Source organism: Malaya genurostris, chromosome 3 (genome assembly GCF_030247185.1).
Source record: "Malaya genurostris strain Urasoe2022 chromosome 3, Malgen_1.1, whole genome shotgun sequence".
Taxonomy (NCBI): domain Eukaryota; kingdom Metazoa; phylum Arthropoda; class Insecta; order Diptera; family Culicidae; genus Malaya; species Malaya genurostris.
Genome location: NC_080572.1, coordinates 115,309,469 through 115,336,990, shown reverse-complemented (window position 1 = coordinate 115,336,990; position 27,522 = coordinate 115,309,469). Strand labels below are relative to the sequence as shown.

The 27,522-nt window shown below is 31.3% G+C and overlaps 2 protein-coding genes and 1 pseudogene across 2 annotated transcripts; all 3 read left to right on the top strand.

Annotated features, from left to right (window-relative positions):
* The first annotated feature begins 597 nt into the window (after positions 1-597).
* Positions 598-1,878, top strand: LOC131436798 (dimethyladenosine transferase 1, mitochondrial-like). The gene is made up of 2 exons (XM_058605720.1): positions 598-737; positions 795-1,878. The coding sequence occupies exon 2, from the start codon at positions 811-813 to the stop codon at positions 1,828-1,830; it is 1,020 nt and encodes a 339-aa protein (XP_058461703.1). The 5' UTR covers positions 598-737; positions 795-810; the 3' UTR covers positions 1,831-1,878.
* A 10,169-nt stretch (positions 1,879-12,047) lies between these two features.
* LOC131433942 (dimethyladenosine transferase 1, mitochondrial-like) lies at positions 12,048-13,438 on the top strand (annotated as a pseudogene).
* Positions 13,439-13,446: 8 nt separating this feature from the next.
* Positions 13,447-18,128, top strand: LOC131436480 (uncharacterized). Its single transcript, XM_058605207.1, has 4 exons — positions 13,447-15,266; positions 15,337-15,638; positions 15,759-16,345; positions 16,409-18,128. The coding sequence occupies exons 1-4, from the start codon at positions 15,263-15,265 to the stop codon at positions 17,781-17,783; spliced, it is 2,268 nt and encodes a 755-aa protein (XP_058461190.1). The 5' UTR covers positions 13,447-15,262; the 3' UTR covers positions 17,784-18,128.
* The last annotated feature ends 9,394 nt before the right edge of the window (positions 18,129-27,522 follow it).

The following is a 27,522-nucleotide window of genomic DNA, read 5'->3' as shown; positions in this document are numbered from 1 at the left end:
ACTCAATTAGTTTAATAATCGAATATGGAGGTTTCTATGCCCGATAAAATATGAACGGTGGCAAAATGGGTGGCCAATATATTTCCTGATGTAAATATTATGTTAGAGCGATTCACACGTGGCATCAGGCGACTATCATCGGCTTGGAATGTTTACGGAACAAGAACATTAATTTTAAACAATTTATATGAAGGGAGACAACGTCGAGTTTACGGAATATTTTGACGTCAGGTACGTGAGTAATATTCGGCTAAGAACTTAAACTCAATCTTGACTATTATTATTAATCGATTACTCGATTACTCAATTAATCGCTAGATATTAAGACATCCCTATGTGCTTGCTTGATATTTTATTATGTCATTGGTCGGCAAAAAATATCCGTTTGAAAAGCAGACAAACATTGTGATTTTCCGAACAAAATAAGATGTCCTCAGGAGCTGAGAAGCACGGATTCAAAATCGACGACAGTAGCCGTAAATTGAAAAAATCAGAAATTGATTTCATGCGTTTAATAGAACAGCAGAACCTACAACGTGTTGAGAAATTGCAACGTCAACGGAGAAACAATAAAATTACCGGGCTAGTACTGGGAGGTACCGTGCTTGGTATCTACCTGTATTCAATGCTATCGGTAAAACAAGAGAAATTTTTAGACGATTTCGAAGAGCCACGAAAAGTTGATTTGCCGGAGAAACAATAATATAAATTTACCCTGTTCCCATTTCAGTTATATAGTAAGTTGCAATTTCATCATCTTGCATACATGAAACTTAATCATTTTACTTATTCAGATAATCATTGTGAAAAATGTCTCCATCAACTGCTGTTAATTCGATTGCTAAGTCTGGTGCTCGACTTCCACCATTGCCAACAATCCGTGATTTAGTGCGATTGTACAAGCTGAGAGCAATCAAACAACTCTCGCAAAATTTCCTAATGGACGAAAGGTTAACTAATAAAATTGTGCGTGCTGCGGGAAACATAGCTGATAATCACGTGTTGGAGGTTGGGCCTGGCCCAGGAGGCATAACCCGATCTATCATTAGAATGTTTCCACGTCAACTTGTTGTTGTTGAGAAGGACAGACGTTTTCTGCCAACGTTACAGCTGTTGTCAGAAGCTTCAAAGGAACTTCTCCAGATGGATGTCGTTTGTGGAGATATACTGGATTACCGTACTGGAGACGCATTTCCTGATTGCCCTAGAACAGACTGGCAGGGTAAACGAGCACCTGTACATATAATTGGTAATTTACCATTTGCAATTTCTACCCGTCTGTTGATAAACTGGCTTCGGGAAATGAGTTTACAAACAGGTGCTTGGTCTTATGGGCGCAGCAGTCTAACATTGACCTTTCAAAAAGAAGTAGCGGAACGCATAGTCGCCCCAATTTTGGCTGAAAATCGGTGCCGGCTTTCGGTAATGAATCAAATCTGGAGCCGGGCAGAAATGAAATTTCTCATACCCGGAAAAGCATTTGTACCCAAACCGGACGTCGATGTAGGCGTAGTCACCATCATCCCGCTGAAAAAACCTCTCACCACCGTTCACTTTGATGTTGTGGAGAAAGTTATTCGTCATATATTTTCGATGCGTCAAAAGTACTGTCGTCGGGGCGTCGAAAATCTGTATCCACCTGAAAGACGTGATGAGCTTACCGAGCTGACGTTTCGCATGGCGGATGTTGATCCTTTGGCCCGATCCTTTCAGCTATCGACAGAAGAATGTTTGAGAATAGCTGAAGCGTACGATGAGTTGATAAGATTCAATCCCGGTATGGAGCATTATAATTATCGAGCACCAAAACAATTTGTGGAGGAGGTTTAAAATAATTTGTAATTAGTGTGCCTGTAGTAATAAAAATAGTGAAACATTTTTCGAAGTTTTGAAGTAATGGGGTCATACCTCTGAAAATGTTTTTTCATCTTTGCCATCTTAAAAAATGACCTTGAATAACCATTTTTCCAAAATAGAGAAAAATGGGAAATCCAATGATCGTCACTGTAAAGCTATTCTACCCAATACAAGCAGTACGACAAAAAACGAACGGATGTAAAAAACGAAAACAACCGGTGAACAACAGCATCGTAGAATGAATTTGTAGATTCGGGGTTCCCAAGAGTATTGCTTATTCATTTTCACCCCTTCGCTCTTCTGTGCGGTGAACAGTTCAACGTTATTTGAGACGGATGTGAGTTATAGTCATAGGAAACTTAGCACTGAATATGTATGAATGAGTTGGTAACACGAAGAATGTGTACGATTTTTTTTTGTCGGAATGCGAAATGTCACTGCTGTTGAAAAATAATCAGCGCACGATCCAAGTAACATAGTAATCGTTGGATACAAGTATGCACAGTGAATGATTGTTATGAAACATAAACATTCGATACCAACACCCCTGGTAACGTAGTAACCGGGATGAAAAAAATAACAGCGAAGAATCTATATAAACAGTGCACTTCGTTTTGTTGTTACAATCACTGTAGGAGAAGTGATTGAAGCGGAAGCTAACTTCGAGCGCGGAAGATTGTTCAAAAGAGAACAGCAATAATAACAATGAATTCAACGGAACATCGTGCAATGAAGCATGTAAATAGTGTAGGGAACGGAATCGGCATGAAAAAAAATCATTCGGCCGGGAAAAATTACAAATACGACCACATCCAATCGATAGTCGGTCGATACATTAAAGAGAAAGCCGAAAACGTACCTACAAATAGAAATTCAAGCAATGGGGTTAAAAAATCTACTTTGAACAAAAAGTTAGCTCTGCCGGAAAAGAAAACCTCCAGGGCAAAAAAATTTAAGAATATACAATCACCTGTTGGTAAGTATATTCGCAGCCCTACTAGGAGGTGTAATACTGCTAGCTTAGTAACTCAAATTGATGAAATGTTTGAAAATAATACAAGTACAAGAAATACACAGCAAGCAGTTGTAGCTAGTGAAGTTGAAGCTGCTGAAGAACAAGCATTGTCTAATAGTTTTCCGAATAATGAGGAAACCGATTCAAGCGATCAGGAAGCATTAGTCAATGATGCGGAAGTGCTTCCAAACGATCAGGAAGTATTTTTAAATAATGTACAGCAAGCTGTACTAAACATTCTTGTACTTGGATTTCTAATCATATTTCTAATCCTATTTTTATTTAATCTTTTTCATAGTTTGCTCGATTTTCGCATCAAAACGTTTTCTAGTTTTGAGCAAGTTGACTTTTCTAGGAGTTACAATCAAATTTTCAAAATTTCAAAAATGTACTGTGAATTTTGGGATCCAAACGATTTTATTTGGTCATTTTTTAAAAGTTTTATTTCTACTTGTATCTTATGTGACATTTTATTAAATAGACGAGACTTTTAACATAAGTATTTCAATATTTTGACAATGTGAATAAAGGAAATAATTAAGTTCCAATAACACAAATATGTAAAAAATTCAGAATATTATGTAAATTCAAGTATTCAAATATATATCTAATAAAAAATAGAACGGTAACAACAATGAAATTTTTTAATGTGTGAAATTTGAAACATTGAACATCAGGAAGATTATAATAATACGATAAATATTTTAAAAATCTAAATTTCTAGTTTTCAAATCATTAGAACCAATAGAATTGCTGAATTATGCAGGACGTAAAATAGAATTATTTTGCAAGCGAAATAATACACAAAATTCAAATCAAATCAATATTATGAAACATCATCATTTGGTAATACGTTAATAAATGATATTTTCTAATATGTAAGATAGAATGTGATTTAAAAATTTGCTAAATTCTGAATATGTACAAAAAACATTCCATGATGCAACCAATAATTTCTTATAACTCTTATGGAAATGATCAGAAATCAATGCTTAGAATTTATATTAAAATAATCAAAATTACATACTAGTTGTGTATGCTTCATAAATTTCTCAATGTTTGAAAAATTTATGTAAATTTCTGAAATATTGCTCAATATATAATCCTCTCTTTCTTCGTAGTTAATAATACAAATTGCTGAACAATTTAAATCATTAGTGTGCAAATAAGTTTCAATGGCCGAAAGATTTAGTGAAACAAAAGATCTGATTTTGAAGTTATTGAAAGATCGCAGGTCGAAATTCAAAGTCTTTTCTGTTGCTATAATCGAGAAAATAGAATTATCATAAAATTTTGTATAAAAAATACGATAAAACTGTATAAAAGCATTGTTAATTCGGGAGCTTATAGATTTAAAAAGGTATATAATTTCTGATTCATTTTAAGCAGTCCAAAGTTTTCAGTTTACGAAAATGTACATGTGATTAAATTATTTGTAATGTATTTAGTTTTCTAATTTATATTTTTGAAGTAAAAATATAAGGGCAAATGAATTACTTGAACTTTTTCAAAAACATTTGGATTCAATCAATAATGTTAATTATTTTTAGGAAAATGCTCAATACTAAATGTTTAGAATTCTGATTAATAGGCAATCAAAATCAAAATCTTAGTTATTAAATTTATTAATGTTTTGAAATTTCATGCAGTGGAAATAGTAATGCTGGGAAAGAAAGCCTTTTGTAGCGTTGTGATATTCTTCGATATGCGATGTGCACTTTGTTGATAGTCAAAATCCTAATTTCGTTACTGAGTGATTTAAATTGAAAGTTTGTGAAGAGGTTATAAAAGTCGATTTTTTTAGAACTGATATTCCAATAAAATTTAAATGTGGAAATTCGTTATCAAGATAAATTTCACGTGGGATCAAATTTGAAAAACGTTTGTCAAATCATTTTTTAATTTTCAATTAAAGAACTGGTAATTGATAAACTAATAGCACAAAACATGTAGATTTTTTAGTTCAAACAAATGAAATTTAATGTGCATCCAAATTTTAACATTTGAGAAATGAAAAACCAGAGTTGACTTTGAGTTATAATTATAATCGAAAACTTTTTCGTCAAGGCTTAACGAGAGATTTCAAAATCTTTTAAGTTTTAAAACAAAATAGTGCGAGTAGAATAGCATTATAGATTACGATAAAGAAATTATTCATCTAAGTTTGAAAAGCAGATTCTACCGTTATCTCAAAATTAAAAATAAAACGAAGGATCTGTTCTTCAAATCCAGTAATAATATCTTTTGAATTCAATACAAAATATTAAGAATAATAATTCGATTTGTTTATGAAACAAATGACAATTAAATTTCGATGAAAGTTTAACAAAATGTTCAGTTGTAAGAATCTAAATTCGAGGTGGGGGAAAACGCCATTAAATTAAATAAATTACAAACAAGATATCAAGTAAAAAATTAATTTATTTTCTAGATATTCTAAACTGTCTTCAAGTTTGGCTTTGAATAAATGTGATATTCAAATGTGTCAGAAAGGGTTGGGCGATTTATTAAAAGCATAAAATCACAGATTTTGTGTTTTTAACGAGTTTCATCACATTTGAACTTCCATTTATGTGAAAAATTCAATTGTACATTTCTATTTGTTAATTTTATTCACAAATGCCTTGTAAAACTTTTTTCGTTATTTACGAAAACTATTAACTCTCGAGTGAGGGCACATGACTTCATATTAATTTTATGCAGTCCGAAGTTGATAGCTTACGAGATTTTTCGTATTAGCAAATTATATGCACAAATGTATGAATTTGATATTTCATCATTTAATCATCATTTAATAATTAAACGTAATTATAAATGTATAGTAAATTGAAAATGAACATTTGATGTTTGAAAATAACTGAAATTGGTTATAGCCTTATGATGGATTTCATAACTAAAAAAAATAATAAAGTAAGTGTTTAATATTCAAAATTTGATAGTGTTTCAAATTTTGCAGAATATTCGTGAATTCAAATTGTTCCCAGAAGTGTGAAAGCTTTTTAGATTACGGTAATACAATTTATGAATATAAGCTAAAAATCAATCAATCAAACTTGTTGTTCTACTTGATGAGAAAAGTTTAAGCATATTAATTGTGTTTGAAATTTGTTGAAAAATTGACGTGGCAAAATGCTAAAATATATTTAAATTTTATCCTTTTAATATTCAAATTTTTTAAATACAAAATTCTGGAAGTGTGCTAAAGTTCGAGTAAAATGAAAATATAGGAATACAAAGAAATGATTTTTTGAAAAATAGGAGTAAACAATAGTGAATAATTTCCGTCCCAGTAAAGATCAAGTACGATTAAGTTCAAAGTGAAGAAGCAAATCAATACTTAGAATAAACTTTATCCCATAGTTTACGAAATTTTTCGTGTAAGCAAATTATATGCACAAAATTATGAATTAAATATTTCATCATTTAATCATCATTTAATAATTAAAAATAATTATAAATGTATAGTAAATTGAAAATGAACAATAGATGTTTGAAAATAACTGAAATTGGTTATAGCCTTATGATGGATTCTATAACTAAAAAAAAATGTTAAAGTAAGTGTTCAATATTCAAGATTTGATAGTCAGTGTTTCAAATTTTGAAGAATATTTGTGAATTCAAATTGTTCCCAGAAGTGTGAAAGCTTTTTAGATTACGGTAATATAATTTATGAATATAAGCTAAAAATCAATCAAACTTGTTGTTCTATTTGATGAGATAAGTTTAAGCATATTAGTTGGGTTTGAAATTTGTTGAAAAATTGACGTGGCAAAATGCTAAAATATATTTTAAATTTTATCCTTTTAATACTCAAATTTTTAAAATAAAAACTTCTGGAATTGTGCTAAATTTCGAGTAAAATGAAAAAATAGGAATACAAAGAAATGATTTTTTGAAAAATAGGAGTAAACAATAGTGAATAATTTCCGTCCCAGTAAAGATCAAGTACTGTTAAGTTTAATGTGATGAAGCGAATCAATACTTAAAATAAACTTTATCCCATGTTCTAACGAGTATTACGAAACTACTATTCCCGAAAATTCAGAAACATGTATTAGGTTAAGTAAAAAAAATTCAAACGTGAGAAAACGAATCAATGTTGAGAACGTGTGCTTCAGTCAAACTGATATAAAATATATAAAAAATTAAAATGAAGAAAGATATAAGATCCGTATTTCAAAATTTCAAGTGTACGAAATGCGTAAAATGGGTATTCTTTTGGATCCTGGACGATTTTCAAATTTTGATTTGGTTAAAAGAAATTCGAAAAAATAACGGGTATTCAGAGTTCAAATGTGATAGAATGGGTTGGGCGGGCGATTCAAAGCATAAAGTCCTAGATTTTGTGCTTTTAACGGGTTTTATCACATTTGAATTTGAATTTTACCATCTGAAAAATTAATGAAGATAGGTGTGCAATATTAAAAATTTCACTAATTTGTAACTTAAGCGTTTAGTAGAATAATTTCACAATGTATTCATAACCATAAACTTAAAACCTGATATACTGATGATGAATACATTAAGTATTCAAAATACGTATCTGTGATGTAACTTTTATCATACCTTTTTAAAGTGTTGTTGTGTATAGTGGGGTGAATATAAGAGAATTAAATGGTGTTGAAACATTATACGATTTAAAAATTTGATAGTTAAACTTTTAAATATTGAAAATTACTAGATTATTGCAAGGTAATACAATTTTGGGATATAAGCTAAAAAGAATACTATCGAATTGATTGTTTTGTTTGATGACAAAAGTTCGTAAGGTGTACTTCGAATTGCAATTTGTTCAAAAATTATCTGATTGACATGAAGAATACGGTGAAATATATTGAAAATTAATGTTTCGATATAAAAAATTCTGGAATTATGCATAATTGGGAGTAAAACGAAAACATGTGCTTGTAAAAAAAGTTTTTTTTTCTGGAAACTAGGATAAAACGTATTGAATAATTTCGGTATCCTCAAAGATACCAAGTATGATTAAGTTCAAAGTGAGGAAGCGAATCAATTCTTAGAACAAACAATATCGCATAAATGATGAGAAGTACGCCAGCAAACAGCTATGTCTAGTATTTCAAAACTACTGTTCCTGAAGGGTTAGGTATATGTATTAGGTTAAGTAAATAAAAGTTCAAAGGTGAGAAAACGAATAAATGTTCAGAACAAGTATTTCAGCCAAAAAGATGAAAAGTACACAAAACATGGAAATGAATACAAATATAAGATTGTTACTTCAAATTAAAAGTATACGAAATTCGAATACGGTTTCAGAAAATAAGTATTCTGTTGAATTCTGGACGATCTTCAAAGTTTGATTTAGCTAAAAGAATTTCGAAAAAACAGGTATTCAGAGTTCAAATGTGATAGAAAGGGTTGGGCGGGCGATTAAAAGCATAGAATCTTGGATTTTGTGCTTTTAACGGGCTTTATCACATTCGAACTTTCGTTTATCTGAAATAAATTGAACTAAAAACGGAAAAGTTCAACAAGTGAGCATAAACACTTTTGTTAGATATGTATAGTTAAAAGTTTGACATTCAAATTCACAAATAACCTTATTATTGTTTGTTTGTTTCATTTTATTAGCGACTTTAACTGTTTAATTAAATTAAAAGTGTGCAAAGGTTCTATGAAGAAATTTTCCATTTGAAAAAGTATTAGAAAAAACAGAACAATGTTGAAAAATACTAGATTTCAAGTACACAAAAGATTAAAGGATTAATTCGAATTGAAATTTGTTTCAAAATTAACAGGTTGATATGGAGAAGATGGTAAAATATATTGAAAACTGAATGTTTCAATACTCCAAGTAGAAAAAAATCTGGAATTGTACTAAATTGCGAGTAAAATAAAAATATATGTATATGAAAAAAATAATTTTTGAAAGGTAAGACGAAACTATACTGAATAAGTTCGGTACCACCAAAGATCAAATACAATTAAGTTCCAAGTACAGAAGCGAATCAATTCTTAGAAGAAACATTATCGCAAAAACGATGAAAAGTACGCCAACAATTAGTTCTAATATTTAAAAACTACGGTTCCCGAAAGGTCGGAACATGTATTAGGTTAAGTAAATAAAATTTCAATGAAAATTAATACAGATCTAAGACCGAATACAGTTTCATATCAAAAGTACACGTTGTATTCTGGACGATCTTCAAATTTTGAGTTGGCTAAAAGAAATTCTAAAGAATGAGTATTCAAAAAAAAAAAAAAAAAAAAAAAAAAAACCGGGGATAAATAAACGATATAATAATAATAATAATAAGTATTCAAAGTTCAAATGTGATAGAAAGGGTTGGGCGGGCGATTAAAAGCATAAAATCTTAGATTTTGTGCTTTTAACGGGCTTTATCACATTTGAACATTTGTTTATATGAAACAAGTTAAACTAAAAAGTTCAAAAAGCAAGGAAAACCACTTTCGTTAGATAATTATAGTTTAATGTTTGACATTCAAATTCCCAAACAACCTCATTATTTATACTTCATGAATTGACGGTAAGGACTATATCATAAATTTTTAAAAGAATCTTGAAAATTAACTTCTGGATTTTGGAAAATAATTTAATGTTCAAAGTTTATTCGTTTTGGCACTATGAAAAATTTTACCTTTAGAAAAATAATAAAGATAAATGTGCAATATAAAAAATTCAAAAGCCAAAATTTAAAATACTGCAAATTCATAGATTACGATAATATAATTTATGAATGTAAGCTAAAAAACTACAACCGAATTATTTGTTTTATTTGAAGACAAAAAATCGAAAAATTTAATTCGATTTGAAAAATACCAGATTGAAGTGGAAAAGACGGTGAAATGTATTGAATATTTAATGTTTGAATATATAAAAATTCTGGAGTTATGCCTAATTGGGAGTAAAATGAAAACATGTGCTTGTGCAAAAAAAAACATTTTATAAACTAGGATAAAATATATGAAATAATAGATACCATTATAATTAAGTTAAAAGTGAGGAAGCGAATCAACTCTTAGAAAAAACATTATCGCATAAACGATGAGAAGTGCGCCAACAAATAGTTCTGTCTAGTATTTCAAAACTACTGTTTCTGAAGGGTTAGGAATATGTATTAGGTTAAGTAAATAAAAGTTCAAAGGTTATTCTTCATGAATTGCCGGCAAGGAAAATTGTTACGATGGAGTATAAAGATGATGTTAAGGCTTTATTTCTTGATAAAGGTATCTTCTTTTTATGGATCTTGAATGACTCATTTTTTTCTGAGTGAATTAAATATAAAGTGTCCAAAGAACTTATAGAAGCGTTGAAAACAAAACGTTTTGTTTTGAATGGAATTATAGATTTGAAGTTTGACAACTTAATTTTGAGTGCAGGCAGATTATTTCTGATCAATCTTATGCAGTCCAAGGTTTAAAGGTTATGAAAGTAAGGTTTTGAGCAAAATATACTCAAATTTTGACAGCTTCGTCCTTTACTCAAAAATGAGTAGATAGATGGTAACTCAAGTCAAAGACACCATATTGACAAGATATCCAGCTCTCACATTTCCCGAACAAATCTTTGGCAACATCCTTTTTTGCGACCATGGCGCCCTCAGGCGAGTCCGCATTGAATCACGTACATAGAAGTAGGGGAGAAAAATATCAAATTCGTAAGCGCCAAAATAGCAGCACTGCGCACCCATACAATTGACATGACATGTTGAATGAGACGCCGTGCGATGGCGTTGCTGAACTGAAGATTGAGATCGCTCCAAGCTGACAGGGTCTGCTCAAGTTCAGAGTACGTGCACTTTTTAATGAATTTGTGTGGTGTGTCACTCAATTTTGAGTTATGTTCAATGAGAGTGTAGATTGTTCATACGAAAAAGTTTTTTTTTGCTTCTTGGGAGATTCGTATTAAATTTAGGAAATCTGTATCAAATTTGTACTCTGTAAAAGTATGTAAAAATCTGTATAATACTGATAAATCTGTATAAATGGCATCTTTGGCGTTTATTTAGCCGTCTGGCAGCCATGCGTATTCGGGATGATGCTAGCGTGCAAATAATTTTCAGTGTATCTCCCATTACTTTATGCGACCTTATGAAATGCTGACGTCCATTTAATGTGCATGTAGGGATGTCGGATTTTTCGAATTACTTGGATAGTCTATAATCGATTATAATTTGCGAATTTTTAATCGATTAGGTGGGGTTTTTTCGAATACTCGATTATTTATATTGATTTTTTTTATATACTCAATTAGTTTCATAATCGAATATGGAGGTTTCAATGCCCGATAAAATATGAACGCTGGGTTGCCGATAAAATATGAACGGTTGCAATATGGGTGGCCAATATATTTCCTGATGTAAATATATATGTTAGAGCGATTCACACGTGGCATCAGGCGACTATCATCGGCTTGGAACGTTTACGGGACAAGAACATTAATTTTAAGAAATTTATATGAAGGGAGACAACGTCGAGTTTACGGAACATTTTGACGTCAGGTACGTGAGTAATATTCGGCTAAAAGCTTAAACTCAATCTTGACGTCGATCGAAGTTGATTGATCGTTTGAATCGTGTTTAATGCTGGCGTTTCCTGATGAAAACAAACCAGTCTAATTTGCATTTGTGGTTGTAATTGAGCTGTCAGAGTCAATCAGTTAGAAACTAATCGATTGGACTTTACTCGATTATCAGTATTATTAATCGATAGATATTACGACATCCCTATGTGCATGCTTGATATTTTATTATGTCATTGATCGGCAAAAAATATCCGTTTGAAAAGCAGACAAACATTGTCAACAAAAGAAGATGTCCTTAGGAGCTGAGAAGCACGGATTCAAAATCGACGACAGTAGCCGAAAATTGAAAAAATCAGAAATTGATTTCATGCGTTTAATAGAACAGCAGAACCTACAACGTGTTGAGAAATTGCAGCGTCAACGGAGAAACAATAAAATTACCGGGCTAGTACTGGGAGGTACCGTGCTTGGTATCTACCTGTATTCAATGCTATCGGTAAAACAAGAGACATTTTCAGGCGATTTCGAAGAACCACGAAAAGTTGATTTGCCGGAGAAACAATATAAATTTACCCTGTTCCCATTTCAGTTATATAGTAAGTTGCAATTTCATCATCTTGCATACATGAAACTTAATCATTTTACTTATTCAGATAATCATTGTGAAAAATGTCTCCATCAACTGCTGTTGATTCGATTGCCAAGTCTGTTGCTCGACTTCCACCATTACAAACAATCCGTGATTTAGTGCGATTGTACAAGCTGAGAGCAATCAAACAACTATCGCCAAATTTCCTAATGGACTAAAGGTTAACTAATAAAATTGTGCGTGCTGCGGGAAACATAGCTGATGATTACGTGTTGGAGGTTGGGCCTGGCCCAGGAGGCATAACCCGATCTATCAGAATGTTTCCACGCCAACTTGTTGTTGAGAAGGACAGACGTTTTCTGCCAACGTTACAGCTTCAAAGGAACTTCTCCAGTAATGAATCAAATCTGGAGTCGGGCAGAAACGAAATTTCTCATACCCGGAAAAGCATTTGTACCCAAACCGGAGGTTGATGTTGGCGTAGTCACCATCATCCCGCTGAAAAAAAGTCTCACCACCGTTCACATTTTCGATGCGTCAAAAGTCGGGGCGTCGAAAATCTGTATCCACCTGAAAGACGTGATGAGCTTACCGAGCTGAAGTTTCGCATGGCGGATGTTGATCCTTTGGCCCGATCCTTTCAGCTATCGACGGAAGAATGTTTGAGAATAGCTGTAGCGTACGATGAAATGATAAGAATCAATCTCGGTATGGAGCATTATAATTCTCGAGCACCAAAACAATTTGTCGTGGAGGTTTAAAATAATTTGTAATTAGTGTGCCTGTAGTAATAAAAATAGTAAAACATTTTTCGAAGTTTTGAAGTAATGGGGTCATACCTCTGAAAATGTTTTTTCATCTTTGCCATCTTAAAAAATGACCTTGAATAACCATTTTTCCAAAATAGAGAAAAATGGGAAATCCAATGATCGTCACTGTAAAGCTATTCTACCCAATACAAGCAGTACGACAAAAAACGAACGGATGTAAAAAACGAAAACAACCGGTGAACAACAGCATCGTAGAATGAATTTGTAGATTCGGGGTTCCCAAGAGTATTGCTTATTCATTTTCACCCCTTCGCTCTTCTGTGCGGTGAACAGTTCAACGTTATTTGAGACGGATGTGAGTTATAGTCATAGGAAACTTAGCACTGAATATGTATGAATGAGTTGGTAACACGAAGAATGTGTACGATTTTTTTTTGTCGGAATGCGAAATGTCACTGCTGTTGAAAAATAATCAGCGCACGATCCAAGTAACATAGTAATCGTTGGATACAAGTATGCACAGTGAATGATTGTTATGAAACATAAACATTCGATACCAACACCCCTGGTAACGTAGTAACCGGGATGAAAAAAATAACAGCGAAGAATCTATATAAACAGTGCACTTCGTTTTGTTGTTACAATCACTGTAGGAGAAGTGATTGAAGCGGAAGCTAATTTCGAGCGCGGAAGATTGTTCAAAAGAGAACAGCAGGGTTGTTACGGTGGCGCGAATTTCGCGATTTTCGCGGATTTCGCGATTTTCGCGGATTTGGCGCGTTTTCTGATCTAGTTTTGATGGGGTGGCGCGGATCTCGCGCGGATTGTTTTTCATCAGGTTCGGGAAAAAGAAGTCCAATATTTTTACAAGAATATAAAAAAATGAACAAGTTTCGGTTTCCGGTTCTTATTGAGCAGAGCTGAAATAGACTACCCGTAGTTGCATTTCGTGATCGATCGCAAAAGTTAAAATGTACTGTGAACCAACAAACGATACTTGGGAGAAGCAAATCATTCATCATACGTCGAAAATAACGTCGTTCATGACCAAAGGCTGTACTACTGATGTATGAAAGGAATGTTAGTTCTGAACACTTTGTTTCTAGAGACTGCGAGTTCTTCGGAATCTACGAGTTTCACGAGGAAGTGAGTAGAGCCGGTTATGCTTTGGTAAACAATATGATCTCTACAAATTACTGTGTAAAACAATAAATTACCGAAATTTGTAAATCGTTGGACAGGTACGCCACTGCCAACGCACTTTGTTCTTAACTAAATAATCTTTTTCTAATATATTTACAACACATATTATCCCAGTACTTCTGATTTCCGGCTCTTTGAAACACATTGACCTACTGCAAACTTTCAAATGTCAATTGTGCGTAAATGTTCAAGTGTATAGCACTAAAATAATAACTTAATCTAATTTCAAGCCATCTGAAATATCTGCCTATACTATTTTCCGATACTAGGATTCCAAAAAGGGAAGTTTCAATAAAAACGTATTAATGATTGAGTTCTTATTGGTGCCTTTCAACGGATACCACGGAACTCGAAAGAAAACTAGACGTGTAAGTTAGAGCCAACAACAGTTAAATCTTGTCATGGATGTAGCTTATGTAAAGTCCAAGACATGAAAAATTCCAGCGGAATCACGTTTATGACAAGGTTTTACAGAAACAGCAAAAAAAACATTGAAAAGTATGCATATAAGCTGGGTTTAAAATGATGGAAAAATTACCTACTTTTAACATAATAGTCAGTTTATCGACTTATCAAAAATTTATCTTGAAAATATATGATAATTTCTAAATATAAATTGAAATATTCATCGATGTTCATTCGCTATCAATGTTAGATTAGCCCTGCTTTGAAAAATTGCTGAATAAGTAAACGATGCAGCGCTGCCAACTATACCGATTTTCGTACTCGATTCAGGAATATAGATATGCTCTCTTAAAATACCGATGATTCAATTTTCATACTGATGAATACCGATTATCAGTTTTTGTGTTTTGTTTTATAGGGGTAAACTAGGTTGAGCGACCTTTTTCTTTGCTCACAAAACCAGTATCCTAACTGAGTCGATTTTTGATTTTTCGAGATAGATATTGTACAGAAAGATTTTTCCGTCAAATACAGATTTTTGAAGAAAAAAAAAAACAGTTGGCAACTCTGAAGCGATTTAAAACCAGAGATGCCAGGTCTACAGATAAATCTGTGTTTAGTAGATTTCAAAAGTCCTGCACAAATTAGGCTAAGAACACAGATTTCTGCTATATTACACATATTTCCACAGATTTTCAAAGATTTCGCAATTTTACAAAACTTTTGTTTTTGATCACCAACTCATCTTGAGCTTCAAATTTAATAAAATTTTGTCTATCACAGATTTTTTAACGCAATGACCTGGCACCCCTGCGAAGTATGTGCGTGAAAAATTTTTCATTAGTTTAGCTGCTATTTTCTAGTCATTCGAATAAAGAGCGCAACTTAAGTATTTTTTCTCCAATCGATATCATATAATGGGTAAATATAATTTGTAACGTTTAAAAATATGTACATATGATTAACAATGTTTACTAATCTACATTCTCAGGGAAAACTAAATTTGATCGGAACTGGATGACGTTGGTGGATCCCAACGGACAACTTTTCTCCGATTACATCATATACGACGAAGAAAACCAAAGTACACTTTTTAAAGTGTACTGTCGTATTTGCAACCGTAAGAAAATCACGTTCGATAATCGAGGAATCTCTGCTTTGAAAGATCATGCTCGAAGTGCTAAACATAAAGGATTAGCCAATATAAACTCGATGCCTCAGCAGTTACGGTTGAAAGCAACAAGAGAAGCTTCTGTTAAACAAAATGAACCTGGCACTAAACCTGCTAATGAGGTATATACATGTTAATTGAACGAAAATTCTAGTATGATTCTCGTCTCTAGAAAATTATAGAAATATTTTGAATAGGAAATTTTGGAAATAATTATAATTTCTATGTATTATTTCATTCAGGCAAATACAATTCGGCTCTATGCTACTAACGAGCAAATATTGGAGAAGGAATTGATTTGGACGATACACGCTGTTTTGAAAAACGAGTCCTTCAATTCCGCCGGAAAGGACGATAAGATCTTGCGACTCATCGCACCAAACGACCTTAAAGGGTTCAATCTGAATCGGCAGAAGATGACTCATTTTGTTAATGAAGCTATAGGACCATATTTCAAAGACCTTTTCTTAAATGATGTCAAAGGGAAATACTTTTCGCTTCTGTTCGATGAATGTGAAGCCAGCAATAAGTTAAAGGAGCTTGGAATATTGATAAAGTACCATTCACCGAAGCTCGAAAGGCTTATTAGTTTCCATCTCGAAAGCAAATTCATAGGTAAAGCTACAGCGGAAGTATTACTGTTGCACGTAAATGATGCTCTACGTAACAATAATATGAGTACAGACTTCTTAGTTATGGTTGGGCATGATGGACCAAATGTAAATAAATCTTTTTCAAGAAAGTTGAACAACGAGTTAATCAGAGAACGTGGGTACGGATTAATCTATAACAATTCTTGCATAATACATACCATACACAATGCTTTCCGGTAATATTAGAGAACATTTAGTTTGATTGTTACCCTATTAATTTATTTCTTCGATTCTTGTAGCTATTCGGTTAAGAAGTTCGGATATGATGTCTCGGATCTTGCAAAATACTTATTTTATTACTTCGAGGTTCCTGCAAAATGGGAAAACTTTCATAAAAATTGCAACAAGAAACCTAAACGTTTTCAAAAACACATCGAGACGCGATGGGCATCTCTTGGAGCAGCTGCGTCGACTATACTTGCAAATTTTGATCAACTTAAACAACTCAAGCTAAATATTCAAAAAATGAATAAGCACAGTTTCTATGAGAAAGAAATTTTGAAATTACTTACCCTTCCTGATATAAAAGAACAGATAATGTTCATTATTGAAATAACGCAAGAAGCAGAATCATTGATAAAATTTTTGGAAACAAATGATTTTATATTGTTTGATGTTTACGATAAGATTAATAAGTTTATCGCAATGTTTTTGACGAGATTCTACGATCCCGAAAAAATAGCAATTGCGCTGGATGAAAAAAGGTTACAGGAGGATGATCTCTTGAGCGACGAAGATGTTATTATTTACAAATCGGTTTGTGATGGTGCTGGAAATACCGTACAGTGGCCTACATTCAAACAACGCGTCAAGAAACATTATTTCACATTTGTAAATTATTTGTTCGAAAAAAAAATTCTTTGCAATTTTTTGAAGCTTGTTAGTTTTATGAAACCCCAAAAAATTAAAGATGGGCAATCGTTTCAGCAATTGGTCGAGCTGGCCGAATTGGTGAATTTCCACCTTGACAAAACCAAAATTTACGAGGAGGTGGTTCTGGCAAGTGTTTTCTTCAGTGGACAAAACTTCGATTGTATGCTCTCCGACCTCGAGTTCTACAAATTGCTATTTCAGCAGAGCTGTTGCCAGGAATTACAAAAACTTTTCGATATATGTTCTTGCGTTTCGCATTCTAACGCGGAAATCGAAAGAAGATTTTCACACTCAAAAATATTGATGTCTGATGGAAGATCCCGTCTCGGTGAAAACACATTCAATAATGCAAAGAACATAATAAATGGAATGCTATTCTTCGACAATATGGTCACTAATTTTGTTTGTGATAAAAATCTCATTCTTAAAGCAAAATTTGCACGACAGGCTTACGAAGCGAAGATGGACAAGAAAAGAAATGAAGAAGAAAATGCTCAAAGGAAACAAGATGAAGAGGAAAAGAAAGACATTCAGAGTAAAATCCGACAACAAGAGAAGGCGCTGTCTCAGAAAGCAAAAGCTAAGCAGGAGGCGATGAATTTAATTGAAAGAGAAATTAAAAAGATTAAATCAGATCATCCGGATGTGGCCTACCTTAAAATTCTTCTTTCCGAGAAGGAAAAGCTTGCCGAGCAAGAAGATATTGAAGCAAAAAAATTAGTTTCTCTGAAGTCTGTTTAGCTTTTTCAAAATTACAGAATTGTAAGCAATTTAATTTTCACTGTTACAATTCATCTAACTAAGAACATCTAAAAAGATATAGAATAAAAACGAAATCATTTTCATGGGATTTTGTATGTTGATTTATTTATTGTGTTTATATGATAAACTAATGGACATTTTTAAATTATATTCAAGTAGATTTGCAAGTTCTGCGGTAAGTATCATGCGCATAAAAATTGTGGTACAAACGCTTCGCTCGAATATCGCGCGTTTTTATTTTCAACTTGGCGCGGATTTCGCGCGTTTTAGTGTTCGACTTCGCGCGGATTTCGCGCGTTTTGATTTTGAAATTTTTCGTAACAACCCTGGAACAGCAATAATAACAATGAATTCAACGGAACATCGTGCGATGAAGCATGTAAATGATGTAGGGAACGGAATCGGCAAGAAAAAAAATCATTCGGCCGGGAAAAATTACAAATACGACCACATCCAATCGATAGTCGGTCGATACATTAAAGAGAAAGCCGAAAACGTACCTACAAATAGTAATTCAAGCAATGGGGCTAATAAATCTAGTTTGAACAAAAAGTTGGCTCTTCCGGAAAAGAAAACCTCTAGGGCAAATAAATTTAAGAATATACAATCACCTGTTGGTAAGTATATTCGCAGCCCTATTAGGAGGTGTAATACTGCTAGCTTGGTAATTCAAACTGATGAAATGTTTGAAAATAATACAAATACAAGAAATACACAGCAAGCAGTTGAAGCTAGTGAAGTTGAAACTGATGAAGAACAAGCATTGTCCAATAATTTTCCGAACAATGAGGAAACCGATCCAAGCGATCAGGAAGCGTTAGCCAATGATGCGGAAGTGCTTCCAAACGATCAGGAAGTATTTTCAAATAATGTACAGCAAGCTGTACTAAACATTTTTGTACTTGGATTTTTAATCATATTTCTAATCTTATTTTTATTTAACCTTTTTCATAGTTTGCTCGATTTTCGCATCAAAACGATTTCTAGTTTCGAGCAAGTTGACTTTTCTAGGAGTTACAATCAAATTTTCAAAATTTCAAAAATGTACTGTGAATTTTGGGATCCAAACGATTTTATTTGGTCATTTTTTAAAAGTTTTATTTCTACTTGTATCTTATGTGACATTTTATTAAATAGACGAGACTTTTAACATAAGTATTTCAATATTTTGACAATGTGAATAAAGGAAATAATTAAGTTCCAATAACACAAATATGTAAAAAATTCAGAATATTATGTAAATTCAAGTATTCAAATATATATCTAATAAAAAATAGAACGGTAACAACAATGAAATTTTTGAATGTGTGAAATTTGAAACATTGAACATCAGGAAGGTTATAATAATAAGGTAAATATTTTAAAAATCAAAATTTCTAGTTTTAAATCATTAGAACCAATAGAATTGCTGAATTATGCAGGACGTAAAATAGAATTATTTTGAAAGCGAAATAATACACAAAATTCAAATCAAATAAAATCAATATTATGAAACATCATCATTTGGTAATACGTTAATAAATGATATTTTCCAATATGTAAGATAGGATGTGATTTAAAAATTTGCTGAATTCTGAATATGTACAAAAAACATTCCATGATGCAATCAATAATTTCTTATAGTTCTTATGGAAATGATCAGACATCAATGCTTAGAATTTATATTAAAAAAAATCAAAATTGACATACTAGTTGTGTATGCTTCATAAATTTCTCAATGAAAAATTTATGTAAATTTCTGTAATATTGCTCAATATATAATCCTCTCTTTCTTCGTAGTTAATAATACAAATTGCTGAACAATTTAAATCAATAGTGTGCAAATAAGTTTCAATGGCCGAAAGATTTAGTAAAACAAAAGATCTGATTTTGAAGTTATTGAAAGATCGCAGGTCTAAATTCAAAGTCTATTCTGTTGTTATAATCGAGAAAATAAAATTCTCATAAAATTTTATATAAAAAATACGATAAAACTATTTTAAAACATTGTTAATTTCGGAGCTTATAGATTTAAAAAGGTATATAATTTCTGATTCATTTTAAGCAGTCCAAAGTTTTCAGTTTACGAAAATGTACATGTGATTAAATTATTTGTAATGTATTTGGTTTTCTAATTTATATTTTTGAAGTAAAAATATAAGGGCAAATGAATTACTTGAATTACTTCAAAAACATTTGGATTCAATCAATTATCTTAATTATTTTTAGGAAAATGCCCAATACTAAATGTTTGGCATTCAAAATCAACATCTTAGTTATAAATTTATTAATGTTTTGAAATTTCATGCAGTGGAAATAGTAATGCTGGGAAAGAAAGCCTTTTGTAGCGTTGTGATATTTTTCGATATGCGATCTGCACTTTGTTGATAGTCAAAATCCTAATTTCGTTACTGAGTGATCTAAATTGAAAGTTTGTGAAGTGGTTATAAAAGTCGATTTTTTCAGAACTGATATCCCAATAAAATTTAAATGTGGAAATTCGTTATCAAGATAAATTTCACGTGGGATCAAATTTGAAAAACGTTAAAAGTTATAATTATAATCGAAAACTTTTTCGTCATGGCTCAACGAGAGATTTCAAAATCTTTTAAGTTTTAAAGCAAAATAGTGCGAGTAGAATAGCATTTTAGATTACGATAAAGAAATTATTCATCTAAGTTTGAAAAGCAGATTCTACCGTTATCTCAAAATTAAAAAAAAGAAGGATCTGTTCTTCAAATCCAGTAATAATATCTTTTGAATTCAATACAAAATATTAACAATATAAATTCGATTTGTTTATGAAACAAATGAAAATTAAATTTCGATGAAAGTTTAACAAAATGTTCAGTTGTAAGAATCTAAATTCGAGGTGGGGGAAAACGCCATTAAATTAAATTAATTACAAACAAGATATCAAGTAAAAAATTAATTTATTTTCTAGATATCCTAAACTGTCTTCAAGTTTGGCTTTGAATAAATATTATATTCAAATGTGTTAGAAAGGGTTCAAATCACAGATTTTGTGTTTTTAACGAGTTTCATCACATTTAAACTTCCATTTATGTGAAAAATTCAATTGTACATTTCAATTTGTTAATTTTATTCACTAATGCCTTGTATAACATTTTTTTCGTTATTTACGAAACTATTAACTCTCGAGTGAGGGCACATGACTTCATATTAATTTTATGCAGTCCGAAGTTGATAGCTTACGAATTTTTTCGTATAAGCAAATTATATGCTCAAATGTATGAATTTAATATTTCATCATTTAATAATTAAAAATAATTATAAATGTATAGTAAATTGAAAATGAACAATTGATGTTTCAAAATAACTGAAATTGGTTATAGCCTTATGATGGATTCTATAACTAAAAAAAAAATGTTAAAGTAAGTGTTTAATATTCAAAATTTGATAGTGTTTCAAATTTTGCAGAATACTTGTGAATTCAAATTGTTCCCAGAAGTGTGAAAGCTTTTTAGATTACGGTAATACAATTTATGAATATAAGCTAAAAATCAATCAATCAAACTTGTTGTTCTACTTGATGAGAAAAGTTTAAGCATCTTAATTGGGTTTGAAATTTGTAGAAAAATTGACGTGGGCAAAATGCTACAATATATTCCAAATTTTATCCTTTTAATACTCATAATTTAAAAATACAAAATTTTGAATTGTGCTAAATTTCGAGTAAAATGAAAATATAGGAATACAAAGAAATGATTTTTCGAAAAATAAGAGTAAACAATAGTGAATAATTTCTGTCCCAGTAAAGATCAAGTACGATTAAGTTCAAAGTGAAGAAACGAATCAATACTTAGAATAAACTTTATCCCATAGTTTATGAAATTTTTCGTGTAAGCCAATTATATGCACAAAATTATGAATTAAATATTTCATCATTGTCACAAATAATTATAAATGTATAGTAAATTGAAAATGAACAATTAATGTTTGAATATAACTGAAATTGGTTATAGCCTTATGATGGATTTTATAATTTAAAAAAATGTTAAAGTAAGTGTTTAATATTCAAAATTTGATAGTCAGTGTTTCAAATTTTGAAGAATATTTGTGAATTCAAGTTGTTCCCAGAAGTGTGAAACCTTTTTAGATTACGGTAATACAATTTATGAATATAAGCTAAAAGTCAATCAAACTTATTGTTCTACTTGATGAGAAAGGTTTAAGCATATTAATTGGGTTTGAAATTTGTTGAAAAATTGACGTGGCAAAATGCTAAAATATATTTTAAATTTTATCCTTTTAATACTCAAAATTTTAAAATAAAAAATTCTGGAATTGTGCTAAATTTCGAGTAAAATGAAAATATACCAATACAAAAAAATGATTTTTTGAAAAATAGGAGTGAATAGTGAATAATTTCCGTCCCAGTAAAGATCAAGTACTATTAAGTTTAATGTGATGAAGCGAATCAATACTTAAAATAAACTTTATCCCATGTTCTAACGAGTATTACGAAACTACTATTCCCGAAAATTCAGAAACATGTGTTAGGTTAAGTAAAAAAAATTCAAACGTGAGAAAACGAATCAATGTTGAGAACGTGTGCTTCAGCCAAACTGATATAAAATATATAAAAAATGAAAATGAAGAAAGATATAAGATCCGTATTTCAAAAATTCAAGTGTACGAAATGCGTAAAATGGGTATTCTTTTGGATCCTGGACGATTTTCAAATTTTGATTTGGCTAAAAGAAATTCGAAAAACTAACGGGTATTCAGAGTTCAAATGTGATAGAAAGGATTGGGCGGGTGATTAAGAGCATAAAATCTTCGATTTTGTGCTTTTAACGGGTTTTATCACATTTGAACTTTCGTTTATCTGAAATAAATTGAACTAAAAACGGAAAAGTTCAACAAGTGAGCATAAACACTTTTGTTAGATATGTATAATATTTCTAAACTACGGTTCCCGAAAGGTCGGAACATGTATTATGTTAAGTAAAAAAAGGTTCAATGAAAATTAATACAGATATAAGATCGAATACAGTTTCATATAAAAAGTATACGTTGTATTCTGGACGATCTTCAAATTTTGATTTGGCTAAAAGAAATTCTAAAGAATGGGTATTCAGAGTTCAAATGTGATAAAATGGGTTGGGCGGGCGATTAAAAGCATAAAGTCCTAGATTTTGTGCTTTTAACGGGTTTTATCACATTTGAATTTGAATATTACCATCTGAAAAATTAATGAAGATAGGTGTGCAATATTAAAAATTTCACAAATTTGTCACTTAAGCGTTTAGTAGAATAATTTCACAATGTATTCATAATCATAAACTTAAAACCTGATATACTGATGATGAATACATTAAGTATTCAAAATACGTATCTGTGATGTAACTTTTATCATACCTTTTTAAAGTGTTGTTGTGTATAGTGGGGTGAATATAAGAGAATTAAATGGTGTTGAAACATTATACGATTTAAAAATTTGATAGTTAAACTTTTAAATATTGAAAATTACTAGATTATTGCAAGGTAATACAATTTTGGGATATAAGCTAAAAAGAATACTATCGAATTGATTCTTTTGTTTGATGACAAAAGTTCGTAAGGTGTACTTCGAATTGCAATTTGTTCAAAAATTATCTGATTGACATGAAGAATGCGGTGAAATATATTGAAAATTTAATGTTTCGATATAAAAAATTCTGGAATTATGCATAATTGGGAGTAAAATGAAAACATGTGCTTGTAAAAAAAAAGTTTTTTTTCTGGAAACTAGGATGAAACGTATTGAATAATTTCGGTACCCTCAAAGATACCAAGTATGATTAAGTTCAAAGTGAGGAAGCGAATCAATTCTTAGAACAAACAATATCGCATAAATGATGAGAAGTACGCCAACAAATAGTTCTGTCTAATATTTCAAAACTACTGTTTCTGAAGGGTTAGGTATATGTATTAGGTTAAGTAAATAAAAGTTCAAAGGTGAGAAAACGAATAAATGTTCAGAGCAAGTATTTCGGCCAAAAAGGTTAAAAGTAGACAAAACATGAAAATGAATACAAATATAAGATTGTTACTTGAAATTAAAAGTATACGAAATTCGAATACGGTTTCAGAAAATAAGTATTCTGTTGAATTCTGGACGATCTTCAAAGTTTGATTTAGCTAAAAGAATTTCGAAAAAACAGGTATTCAGAGTTCAAATGTGATAGAAAGGGTTGGGCGGGCGATTAAAAGCATAGAATCTTCGATTTTGTGCTTTTAACGGGCTTTATCACATTCGAACTTTCGTTTATCTGAAATAAATTTAACTAAAAACGGAAAAGTTCAACAAGTGAGCATAAACACTTTTGTTAGATATGTATAGTTAAAAGTTTGACATTCAAATTCACAAATAACCTTATTATTGTTTGATTGTTTCATTTTATTAGCGACTTTAACTGTTTTATTAAATTAAAAGTGTGCAAAACTGTTTTATTAAATTAAAAGTGTGAATAAATTTCCCATCTGAAAAAATATTAGAAATAACAGAACAATATTGAAAAATACAAGATTTCAAGTACACAAAAGATTAAAAGATTAATTCGAATTGAAATATGTTTCAAAATTAACAGGTTGATATGGAGAAGATGGTAAAATATATTGAAAACTGAATGTTTCAATACTCAAAGTTGAAAAAAATCTGGAATTGTACTAAATTGCGAGTAAAATAAAAATATATGTATATGAAAAAAATAATTTTTGAAAGGTTAGACGAAACTATACTGAATAAGTTCGGTACCACCAAAGATCAAATACAATTAAGTTCCAAGTACAGAAGCGAATCAATTCTTCGAAGAAACATTATCGCAAAAACGATGAAAAGTACGCCAACAATTAGTTCTAATATATAAAAACTACGGTTCCCGAAAGGTCGGAACATGTATTAGGTTAAGTAAATAAAATTTCAATGAAAATTAATACAGATCTAAGACCGAATACAGTTTCATATCAAAAGTACACGTTGTATTCTGGACGATCTTCAAATTTTGAGTTGGCTAAAAGAAATTCTAAAGAATGAGTATTCAAAGTTCAAATGTGATAGAAAGGGTTGGGCGGGCGATTAAAAGCATAAAATCTTAGATTTTGTGCTTTTAACGGGCTTTATCACATTTGAACATTTGTTTATATGAAACAAGTTAAACTAAAAAGTTCAAAAAGCAAGGAAAACCACTTTCGTTAGATAATTATAGTTTAATGTTTGACATTCAAATTCCCAAACAACCTCATTATTTATACTTCATGAATTGACGGTAAGGACTATATCATAAATTTTTAAAAGAATCTTGAAAATTAACTTCTGGATTTTGGAAATTAATTTAATGTTCTAAGTTTATTCATTATGGCACTATGAAAAATTTTACCTTTAGAAAAATAATAAAGATAAATGTGCAATATTAAAAATTTTATAGCCAAAATTTGAAATACTGCAAATTCATAGATTACGATAATATAATTTATGAATGTAAGCTAAAAAACTACAACCGAATTATTTGTTTTATTTGATGACAAAAAATCGAAAAGTTTAATTCGATTTGAAAAATACCAGATTGAAGTGGAAAAGACGGTGAAATGTATTGAATATTTAATGTTTGAATATATAAAAATTCTGGAGTTATGCCTAATTGGGAGTAAAATGAAAACATGTGCTTGTGCAAAAAAAAACTTTTTATAAACTAGGATAAAATATATGAAATAATAGATACCATTATAATTAAGTTTAAAAGTGAGGAAGCGAATCAACTCTTAGAAAAAACATTATCGCATAAACGATGAGAAGTGCGCCAACAAATAGTTCTGTCTAGTATTTCAAAACTACTGTTTCTGAAGGGTTAGGAATATGTATAAGGTTAAGTAAATAAAAGTTCAAAGGTTATTCTTCATGAATTGCCGGCAAGGAAAATTGTTACGATGGAGTATAAAGATGATGTTAAGGCTTTATTTCCTGATAAAGGTATCTTTGTTTTATGGATCTTGAATGACCCAATTTTTTCTGAGTGAATTAAATATAAAGTGTCCAAAGAACTTATAGAAGCGTTGAAAACAAAACGTTTTGTTTTGAATGGAATTATAGATTTGAAGTTTGACCACTTAATTTTGAGTGCATGCACATTATTTCTGATCAATTTTATGCAGTCCAAGGTTAAAAGGTTACGAAAGTAAGGTTTTGAGTAAAATATACTCAAATTTTGACAGCTTCGTCCCTTACTCCAAAATGAGTAGATAGATGGTAACTCAAGTTCAGAGTACGTGCACTTTTTAATGAATTTGAGTGGTGTGTCACTCAATTTTGAGTTATGTTCAATGAGAGTGTAGATTGTTCATACGAAAAAGTTTTATTTTTGCTTCTTGGGAGATTCGTATTAAATTTAGGAAATCTGTATCAAATCTGTACTCTGTATGCGTATGTAAAAATCTGTATAATACAGATAAATCTGTATAAATGGCATCTCTGGCGTTTATTTAGCCGTCTGGCAGCCATGCGTATGCGGGATGAAGCTAGCGTGCAAATAATTTTCAGTGTATCTCCCATTACTTTATGCGACCTTATGAAATGCTGACGTCCATTTAATGTGCATGAAGGGATGTCGGATTTTTCGAATTACTCGGATAGTCTATAATCGATTATAATTTGCGAACTAATCGATTAAATTTTAATCGATTAGGTGGGGTTTTTTCGAATACTCGATTATTTATATTGATTTTTTTGATATACTCAATTAGTTTAATAATCGAATATGGAGGTTTCTATGCCCGATAAAATATGAACGCTGGGTTGCCGATAAAATATGAACGGTTGCAATATGGGTGGCCAATATATTTCCTGATGTAAATATATATGTTAGAGCGATTCACACGTGGCATCAGGCGACTATCATCGGCTTGGAACGTTTACGGGACAAGAACATTAATTTTAAGAAATTTATATGAAGGGAGACAACGTCGAGTTTACGGAACATTTTGACGTCAGGTACGTGAGTAATATTCGGCTAAAAGCTTAAACTCAATCTTGACGTCGATCGAAGTTGATTGATCGTTTGAATCGTGTTTAATGCTGGCGTTTCCTGATGAAAACAAACCAGTCTAATTTGCATTTGTGGTTGTAATTGAGCTGTCAGAGTCAATCAGTTAGAAACTAATCGATTGGACTTTACTCGATTATCAGTATTATTAATCGATAGATATTACGACATCCCTATGTGCATGCTTGATATTTTATTATGTCATTGATCGGCAAAAAATATCCGTTTGAAAAGCAGACAAACATTGTCAACAAAAGAAGATGTCCTTAGGAGCTGAGAAGCAAGAACAAGAGAAGTTTGACAACTTAATTTTGATTGCAGGCACATTATTTCTGATCAATTTTATGCAGTCCTAGGTTGAAAGGTTACGAAAGTAAGGTTTTGAGTAAAATATAAAGTGGTATTTCGGATGCCCAACAACGAAAAACCCGACGAAACTTGTAGAACAAAACGAACGCATGTATTTCGTAAGAAAGGAAATTATTATTAACTAGGAAACGGAAGCGTTGTATACAGCAACATACTCGACAGTGGTGTTACATTAAAGTAGGGGCTCACAAGGTTAATAGAGACGGTGAGTTCAAGGGGCTGCTCCATCAACACCCCTGCTCAGCCACTGCAATTCACCAGTCCGATCCCGGTGCAGTGTCGTCGAAATGCTGCAACTGGTAACCCTTTGGTCATCATATCCGCAG

Bases quoted from the DNA above. Each gene is read 5' to 3' on its own strand.
- LOC131436480 (XM_058605207.1), top strand. The intron at 15,639-15,758 runs GTATATACATGT...TATTTCATTCAG, and splicing joins GCACTAAACCTGCTAATGAG to GCAAATACAATTCGGCTCTA. The intron at 16,346-16,408 runs GTAATATTAGAG...CGATTCTTGTAG, and splicing joins ACCATACACAATGCTTTCCG to CTATTCGGTTAAGAAGTTCG.
- LOC131436798 (XM_058605720.1), top strand. From the start codon at position 811: ATGTCTCCATCAACTGCTGTTAATTCGATTGCTAAGTCTGGTGCTCGA.